General features: G+C 40.4%; 1 protein-coding gene across 1 annotated transcript; it reads right to left on the reverse strand.

Moving 5' to 3' along the window:
- Positions 1-2576: 2576 nt before the first annotated feature.
- IL26 (interleukin 26) lies at positions 2577-8375 on the reverse strand. Its single transcript, XM_031043264.1, has 4 exons — positions 8205-8375; positions 7769-7825; positions 2748-2813; positions 2577-2663 (listed from the first exon to the last, which is right to left on the reverse strand). The coding sequence occupies exons 1-4, from the start codon at positions 8373-8375 to the stop codon at positions 2577-2579; spliced, it is 381 nt and encodes a 126-aa protein (XP_030899124.1).
- Between the last annotated feature and the right edge of the window lie 1104 nt (positions 8376-9479).

Consider the following 9479-nt stretch of genomic DNA (forward strand, 5'->3'; position numbering starts at 1 on the left):
TGAACAGGGAAGCTTTCAGTTACCATCTGATTTGTTATGTGAGAAGCAACATTGGTTTATTTATGTATCATATTTTGTTTTGTCTGCGTAGCTGATTTCCCATTTTCCAAAGAGTAAGAAGAAATGGAATTTATCAGAGAATTGTCCCTGGCAGAGACTGTTGGACTTCTTCCTCCTTCAGAGTTCAAGTCAGCCCTTCTTTTCACCAGACCTGTGGGATACACATAGTCAGGTAGAATCATGGTAACGGAAGAAAATGCTCAGCAAACACAAACTACCACCTATGAACACTTCTTTACATGAGTTTTAGACTAAAACATCTCAAGTGTTTATCCTAATGCATTAACAGGCATGCCTTGTCAGCTTCTCTGAAACTGGGTTGTTTAATATGTGATGACTAAAGTCAATACAGGGATATCAAGCAAGAGGCCTCTGCAAAAGATGTGTACCAGTATCATTGCACTGACTGCTGAACTCCAGAGTACACTGAGCACACAAAGTACATGCTGTTATTGCTGCCTCGGCACCGTAGTCAGTCTATGGTGTATACCAGGAGAATCCACCATTGTACTTTTAAAAGAAGACTGTCCTACATTTCAACATGTAACTAGTAGAATTCTTTGACACGAATCGGTAGAATACAAAGCTAGGAAGTCAGAGGTATGACAGATCATTGTTTGTGCTTTTGTGCTGAGATAGTTATATTTCATTCCACTGTTCTTCATATTAAACCTCAGTACAAAGAAATTGTCCCGTGTTCTCACTGAAGATGAGCCTTTGTTATCTGCCTGAGACAATTTGTTACATAAACCACCAATGCTTACAAATAGTGCATTGCTATCAGAAGATACTGTTGCTGAGATTTGCTGAATGCTTTGGCAGGTTCCCAAAATGATGGCATCCTTCTTTTTTAATGAAGTAAAGGGTAATAATGAGTAACTTCCACATGGCAATTTCATAATGCTTTTCTTTGGCTTTTTGCTACAAGTGGCCAGTGATGAAGCAGTGTGTTGCAAAGCTATAGAAGAAGTTGGAAGCAACCACACTGCAGGACTCTGAGACATCAGAAAGGAAGTCACACACAGCTTGTGGGCAGGGAGAGGTAAGGTGGGCTTATAAGGAATTGCTGGAGTATGGGTTGGCAGGTGACAAGCTGGATTCACTCATAGCTTCAGGCTTCCTTCCCTCCAGGATGCTAGGCAATGATTTGCAAGTTTAAAGAGGAAATGATGCTCTTCTCTCTCCTCAACCCTCAACAACCACTAACATCTCACCTGGATGAAGATCAACAGCCCACTAGCAGTAGCGGTGAGCCTTTCAAGACTTCTGGAGTAGGAATAACTAGATTGCCTCCTACTGCTCTAGCTACCCACCTGTGCAGGGACACCAGAGAGTTTCTGAGTGGTCCCTGATGTGATAAAAATCATGGGATAATAACGTGTCTAGAGAACACAGGTAGTTGGACCCTGGCAGAGACCAACCACTACCCCTGGGCTGCAGAGGGCCACAATGCAGAGATGGAACTGGCTGAGGTTCTTCAGTCTCAGCACACCGATGTATCCAAAGCCCCTGCCATACCAGCACTATGAGATCTGAAATCTTGCAGAATATCAACCCTGTGGAAGTACAAACATACAGATTGGGAATATTTTCACCACCTAGACAGTTTCTACCAGTAAATCTTTAAAAACATGGAAAACAAGAACTCTATCTTCATTCTGTACTGTATGAAAGATATTTTGGAAACCACTGCCATCATTCAAGTAACAGCTCCCCGTAAATCCCTCTCAAACCATTTTGCAGGCCTAGTCAGACCAATCCATTCATTGTGCTTTCTGCACTGAATAATCTCATGCAGAGCCTATGACATCTGAAGATCATGAATGAGTGGTAGACCAAAGTTTTGACATTAATTGGAATATGTTTATTAAGGATCAATTATTACCTTAAATTAATAATATAATGATAAACAGTATATAATTGTAAATAATAAGAATAGTAAATAATTTTCTTATTTACATGCAGAATAGCTTGTGTATACTCTGTGTATACTGTTACATAGCTATAACAAAAATGTTGTATAGCTAAACTGTTATATAGCTATAGCAAAAAAATTGTATGTATATATTAGGGGAGGGATTTTCAGAAGTGGTCCTCATTGCTTTAAAATGTGGCACACAGGGTAGCACAAGGCATGGCTAGATCACATCCACTGCACATGGGACATTGTGTCTGCACATGGAGTCTAGCAGATCTCAAGTTATGCTCATGAAATGTGTCCAGGGGCTGCCTGTGAAGCAGGTGGGAGGCAGGCAGGACAAGAAGTACATCAGCATGCTGTAACTGCTCCAGAGGTTGCTCTTCTACTGCAGGACAGGTACAGCTCATATGCCAGACCAGCTATGAAAGCTCTTGGAAATCCCTCTTTACACCACTGTATTACAGAGGGTCTCTTTCTGTGGGACAGTTACTGCTGGGCCTGTTGTACCTCCAGCTCTTGGTCGATTTTCAGGCATTTTGGGTAAGGATCTTTCCTTAGCACAGAAGCAGCATGTTCTCTGTCACTTCCTCATTCTTCATATGATGGTTTGTATGTATTCCTGAATCCAGGGAAGGAGAATATCCAGCTCATGGATGGCCTTGTAGATTCCCCTCTCTCCAAGCTATCAAGAAGAAAAGATACTAGAAAAGAAACCCCACACAGCCCCTGAACAGTATAGCTGGGAGCCAGTGCCTCCTGCTCTTACCTTAAGAAATGCTTTCCTTAAGTTTTTGACTGTAGAAGTTAACCTTGTGGATGGAGCACATGGAAGCTGAAGGGGTGAAAAGAAACTGAAAGAGCTTATTGTGGCAAGGACATTGATATAAAGATATAGTAAAGAGGAAGAGTTCAACCCACAGTGTGGCACCACAGGACTACTGGTAAAATGTGTGAACTCAGCATCATTTCAGCGTCTCCTGGCACTACAAATATGTTATTTTACCTATTCCAGTTGGGTTTCTTTGGAGCTGCCAGACTGAGCTATCTGAGGTACACATCTTGCTGACTCCCAGCTCTCCAGACTTTCCAAGGGGAAGAATCATTCTTTCAGAAAAAAAAAAAAGTAAAAACCTGATGTTTTCCAATCTATGAGCAAGGTGTTTGAAAAGGAAAAATGCAAGAGCCCTCAACTCATATGAAAAGAGAGGTCTCTGCTGAAATAGATGGCTAGTCCTCTCTACCTGGCACAGAGTACTTTTAAAAAGTGGACAAACATTTTCAAGTTACCTTTTGAACTTCTTAAAGTCACCTCACATGATAAAAGTGTAAATAAAAGGAATTCTAATTTGTAAACCTTTTAAAGTATTCTAACTAGGGCAGTTCTTTCTGATTTGGGGCTTTTTGTTCTTGGTAAGATCAGTTTGTATGATGTATATTTCCACAGAAATCGTTTGGTAACAGAATTGACTTTAAATGACTATGCTGGCTTGAGTGGTAATACACATTACAAACTCTAATCTTCCTGCATAAAGAGCAAGTAAACAAATGAGCAAACAAGCAAGTCAGCTTGCAAGCAATTCTGCTATCTCTGCTCGAGGTCTACAAGCTCTGAGTACAATGAAAATGCAATGATTAAAAATCCTGCAGTTAATCTATTGCCTTTATGTATTCCACTCAAATGCAAGAAGATACTTCCATAATCTGCCACTGATGCAGGAGCAGTCCAACCTCAGAAGCAGCTTCATATTGTTCTTGGCAATGTTGCCATCTAGGGCACACAAGCAAGTAAATAGGTCAGCGGTGCTGCAAGGCAAATGCCCCAGTGTCTAAGGAAATTGTCTGTTCCCTTTACCATGCAGTCATACTCTAAATCAAAAAAAACAAAACAAAACAAAACAAAACTGATTTCCCTGCAGAATTTTGAGATTTAGAGATTTTAGAAGTTATTTATTTCTGAAAAACAGGACTTGAGCTCTTAAATAATTGTAAAATACTAAAGTTTCCTTGTTTGGACAAACCAAGGACTAGCAGGGTGAGACTCACAACCACTATATGTTACAAAGTCTTTGGAAGTGTTTTGGGGGCAGATATTGTTAAGATTTTTAAATAGGGTGCATGCCTCTAGTTGGCTGAATTAGAGGCTGAGTTTACAAAAGGGTATAGGGTGGGTATGTATATAAAGGTATCACTGTTTCCCTCAATTGTATAAAGAACTTTATCCTTGAAAGGTAATAATTCATTACATAAGTATGTTGCCATGGTGGAAATCCCTTCTGATAATAACTTCTAACTCAGCTAGATAAAAAAAAAATTAAACAGCTTATTCAGATGGATGAATGAGTTTGTTAATTTATAGAGGAATAATATGATGGAGAAAACCCAAACTTGGTATTAGCAAAGGATCCATTACTTTCACTCTGTTCAGTTTCTATTATTCTTTCACATGGTTTTGTACTGTTGTCTTTGTAAAGAATACAAATTCTTTTAAAAAAATGTTAGTTTCCAGAAATTGGTGTGTCCTAAAAAATCATGGAAAGTCATTGTTTCTCAAAGAGCTACTAGTTTTCTACAAGAGGAAGTCTTTTCTCTACTACCAGTATGTTTTAAGGTCCAGAAAAGGATATTGTTATGTTTAGACTTGTGTTGAGTAAAACATTGTCACTAATTATGAAAAAGAATGCAGGAGCTCTGAGAATGCTGCAGTATTTTGTCTCCACCCAGCACAAAAGCAAACGTATTAGTAAGTTATACAGCGAACTCCAGTCACTGGTGGTATTTCAGAATAACTGATATTTGAATTCAGTCTCAGTTGACAGCCTGAATTCCTCAGTGTGTACTGGCACTTGCATAGGGTGTAATTGCTTTTCTGGATAAGAATGAAATCTCTGTAAAGTGTATCATAGTACACAGTATCTGAAATTTTGACACATTGTGATGGATGCTGTGAATAACAATTGTATATTGCAACTATTTATCATGGTTTCAAATGCAGAACCTGAAAACTGACTGAGTTTTCTACCAGTGAGGTTTGACTCTTTTTACATTATACAAATATTCCAGTTGTGTTCTAAGCTGTAACTGCCAAGAGCCCTCTGAAGCTGCTTATTTTTGCATTGCAAATATTTGTGTGCATGTAGAACCAATTTCCTTTTCTTTCATGCTACCACACATGTAGTATCTACATGAGTATAGTAGTATATACACATGTAGTGTATATGTACACAATACATGTAGTATATACATACCATACATTTTTAATTCACTACCATTTCATTGACTTCTCATCCTGCACCCACTTTCTAAGATTACTGTAGACATTTGCTTGGCTATCCATCGCTATATTCAACCTTAAGTCATGCTCCATTTTTTGAGACACTGTGACTTGTGAGGACTGCAGGTGTAGGGAAGAAATGAAAATTGCCGTAGGAGATAAAATTTTAAGACACGTTCTGTGGTTATTCATCTATCCTTAAAAATAAGACAAGAAGAGAAATGACACAAGTGATGGTGTTGTCTTAGTATGCTAGGTGTCTATAGTGTGCAAGTATGCATATTTGTATGGGCAAAAGTGTGCTCTAACTGCTGTCCTGTTATTATTTACAGGGTGGGGTGATGCAATGGTGGTGATCTCTGAGTCACCTGGATCCACTCTAGGGACATTTTGCCAGTGGGCAGCATCATTCCCTGACAACCTGCTGCGACTACAGGCATAGTCAACACATGGGAACTGCTCCAATGTCCTTCATAATTGCAGCCCCTGATTGCTTATGAAACACCACCATCTCTTTCAAAATTCAGTATGAAGGAGCAGATATGACATGTGAGTAAGGATTACACACGTCCAGTGGGTACGCTGTTGAAGAAGGAAAGCATAACCAGTGTTACACCACAGAAATTTGAAGAGCCACAGTTCTCCTTGTGATTACCCTGTCTCTTTGTAGCTTTGGTGCTGAGAGGGCAGCACAAGGCAACATCAGCAGCAGGGAAGTGGCTTGTCTCCATGGTATCTCCACCACATTGCCTGCTCCCTGCAAGCTCACTCTATGAGGAAATGAGTAGTGTTAAACTTCCCCAGCCCCAGTGGGAATTTCTTGGGAAGTTTTGTTCCCTGTGATCTGGGGCACACCATGACTCTGAATCACCCTCTGTTATCTGCTGAAAAGCTGTAATGGAACCCTTCTCTAGCCTTTCATCTGGACAAAGTTAGTTTGGCTCTCAGGAACATACTCACACAGGCATTCATGTTTACTTGCAAGACTTGGAAGGCACTAATAATGTACAACTTGTCACTTCCTACTCCAAGATGACTGAAAACATTTTTCACATAGAAGGAGAGGAGCTGATTTCGAACACTGCAGTTTGTCTGAAAACAAAGGAGGAAAAGAGTTGCCAAATTAAAACCTCACAAGTCCACTTTGGCCTAAAACTTCAGCCTTGTAAAATTATCACGTTTAGAAAGGGTAAGATCAATAAAAAATATTTTTATGAATTCTGATATCCCATTGGACTGCTTCCTTTCATTTTATAGAGCTCAGTGTATCCCTGTAGTTTCTGAAGGAAAGGCAAGGAGGATGTTGGCAAACCAAAGGAGTACTGGTAACACCAGCCATGAACAGAAGTGTCAGCAACAAATCTAGGTAATGAAGAATAAATGGAAGATGAATTGGGGAACTAAGCCAGACTGTCTTGGCCAAATTGTAGGAGTCATTGTTCCATTTCTTTGCATCAGTGCCCCATAACATTTGAGATGCTGTAGGGTATCCCACCCATCCCCAACTACTGCTCCAGAAGAGATCAGTGGTCCTGTATATCCCATGTCATATCTGCCTGTTCTGTGGGATCTCTTAGATACCCAAAGGTATTTCAAATAGCTGTATGCCTATTGTTAGGCAATGGAACCAAGCATCAGGTGAGAAATTCCCACTAGGAGGATAATGCAGATGCAGATTAACCCACTCAAATGCAGGTGTCCATGTGGAAGTCCCACAGGCAAGCAAGAAACCTTCACTCCCAAGGTAATCAATGAGAAGCAGGGGAATTCAAAGGCCAGTAGGTCTCTACTTAAGTTTAAACTGGCTTCCTTGCTCCTGCTGACTAGATCTCTGTGTTAAGGAAGCTACAATATCTCACACACTTGTAGTCACAAATAGGCACAGCAAGTTTATTTTCTCATTTCCATGCTAGGCAACTCTGATGTCCCTCTTCATAAGTGCAGAGGTCAAAGCCCAAAGCAGCTCCTTGGGTGTCCTAACTGCTCTGCAGCAACCCCGGGCTACCTGTGGTACTGCACAACCCCAGCAGAAGGTGCCTCAGCCACCAAGATGGTAGCTGTGGCCCTGGCCCTCATGTGAATAGGCTGATGCCTGAAAGCATTGTTGAGGAACAGCACACAAATCCAGATACTCACAGGAGGAGCAAGTGATACCACAAGCACACCCCTACCCAACACAGCAAACACCCTTACCCCAGGTTGCCTTGGAAAGCCCCCCTCAACCACCTAGAGAGAAATGTCTTTGGGCAGTCTTTCCAAATCCACCTCTTTCTCCCCATACCATGCTCAAGTCTCCCTTTGTGTCACAGGGGAATATCCCTTTCTATGGGGTGGAGATAACACTCTGAGTGGAGGACTTCATTAAGCATATGGCTTTCATAAATATAATGCCCTTCGCAACTAAACACAAGTGATTTTTGTGTTGGCTGTCATTCCTTTTGATCACACATTCCTATCTCTACTGACCAAAAGAAAATCAAAGTAAGAAAATGGAAAACCAGTAGTGTAAGTCTTACCATAAACAGCGTTTTTGTTGTCTTTTTAAGCAGTCTTGTGTTCTTGATCAGATCCTTCTGTAAAATATAATGTGCTAGTATTAACCTAAGCAGAAGAAGGGAGAGAGAGTTTTAAGTCTGGTTTGTACAAAACTTAGTAGTAATAATAATAATCATCATCATCTTATTCAGATGTAGGATGAGGACTCAGCAAAACTGTGTTCCAATTCCAGCCTAGCTACAAACTTCTTTCATGTCATACTCCTTGGCAAACTCATTCCACCTCTCTATGGATCTTCTTTTTCCTCATCTTTACAAAAGGACTAGTGGCATTACCCTGTCTCTCAGGACTGTAGAGATTATACAGATTATTAAAGTTTCCAGCTGCTCCGTAATGAAGCTGGTAAAGAAGCATTCTTAAATAAAGTAAACTTTTCAACTAGTGGAATCAACTTACAGGAACAGATGATTTTAAACTAGTTGCCTTGATATACAGGTTCTCCGTCACTTGCAAGAGGAGTCCTTTTCGGCAGGTATGCTTCACTGTTGGCGACTTTTTGCCTTCCACAGTGAAAAGACAAAGCAGAACTAAAAAATGCCCAGATCTGAAAATAGAATATACTTTCATCTTCGCTCCCAAATCTTCATGCCTCTACACTCACAGCAGAGTATGTGATACAGCAATACTGGTTAGATGACAGAGGTTAACCTAATTCTGTTAACCCTCAAAGCGGCTTCTGGGCTGAGATGCTCACGTAGATAACTTATTGCTCGTGTGCTGGCTGATCAGTGTTGTTGCTGGGCTTTTTTATACATCTTGCTCCACTTTCAACAAATTTGACCACAATCATCAGTGACGTTTTTCTAAACGATACCTCCATATTTACTGGCAGCAGGGTCAAGGTTTCCAAGAAAGAAGAACTTCCCTCTCATGTGAGAAGTCTTCTTTCATTTAAGTGGTAGTCAGGTGAGGGAAAAGTAGTTGATCTGGTTAGTTTGGTTTCATAACAAAGTATATCGAATGTGTGAATTTTGTTTTTTTTTAATTTTTCCACAAAACTTATGGCAGCACTTTTCTGAAAGGTGACAGCCTGGAATAAAAAAGAAATCTTCACTAATTTATCCTAAGAACGTTAGAAATCTTATGTGTATGTTATCTGTACGGAATTTGGACTGCACTGCCTTTAAATCTTTAATGTCCAGTTTTTGAAAAGAGTTTTGTTCCAGGAGCCCAGCAGATAGTAGCAAAGTGTTTCTTGCCTATTTTAATCTCTGTAATTAGTCTTTTGCCAGGGCAGAATTTGCCCTGGTAGAAGCAGCAGACTGCTTAGTGTGAAAGTGAGAGCTACACAGAGGGCTTTGTTCAAGGGCCAGAACATGCTGGGCTATCAAGTTGCTTTAGGAGCTCACTGAGAGCCACAGGAACTGGGAAATAATGTGCATACCCACCATTGAGGTAATAAAAGTAAAACCATAGAATCAGATGGTCGCTCTTCTACAGAGATGCTCAAATAGAGGTCGATCTATGTTTCTGGCCTATTTCAACCCAAATGCTGAAAGTTTCTCGGGTACCACTGCAGACATGTAAGGAACATCACACCAAGGATAAACATGGAAATCCTGAAGTGACACCAGTGATGGGAGGCTGTTAAGCAAAGGATGAATGTAAGTCAAATGTCAAGACCACTGTAACTGGCTGAGGTATACAAAAAAGAGGAAGAAAGCAGGTTCT

Source organism: Melopsittacus undulatus, chromosome 5, assembly GCF_012275295.1.
Source record: "Melopsittacus undulatus isolate bMelUnd1 chromosome 5, bMelUnd1.mat.Z, whole genome shotgun sequence".
NCBI lineage: Eukaryota > Metazoa > Chordata > Aves > Psittaciformes > Psittaculidae > Melopsittacus > Melopsittacus undulatus.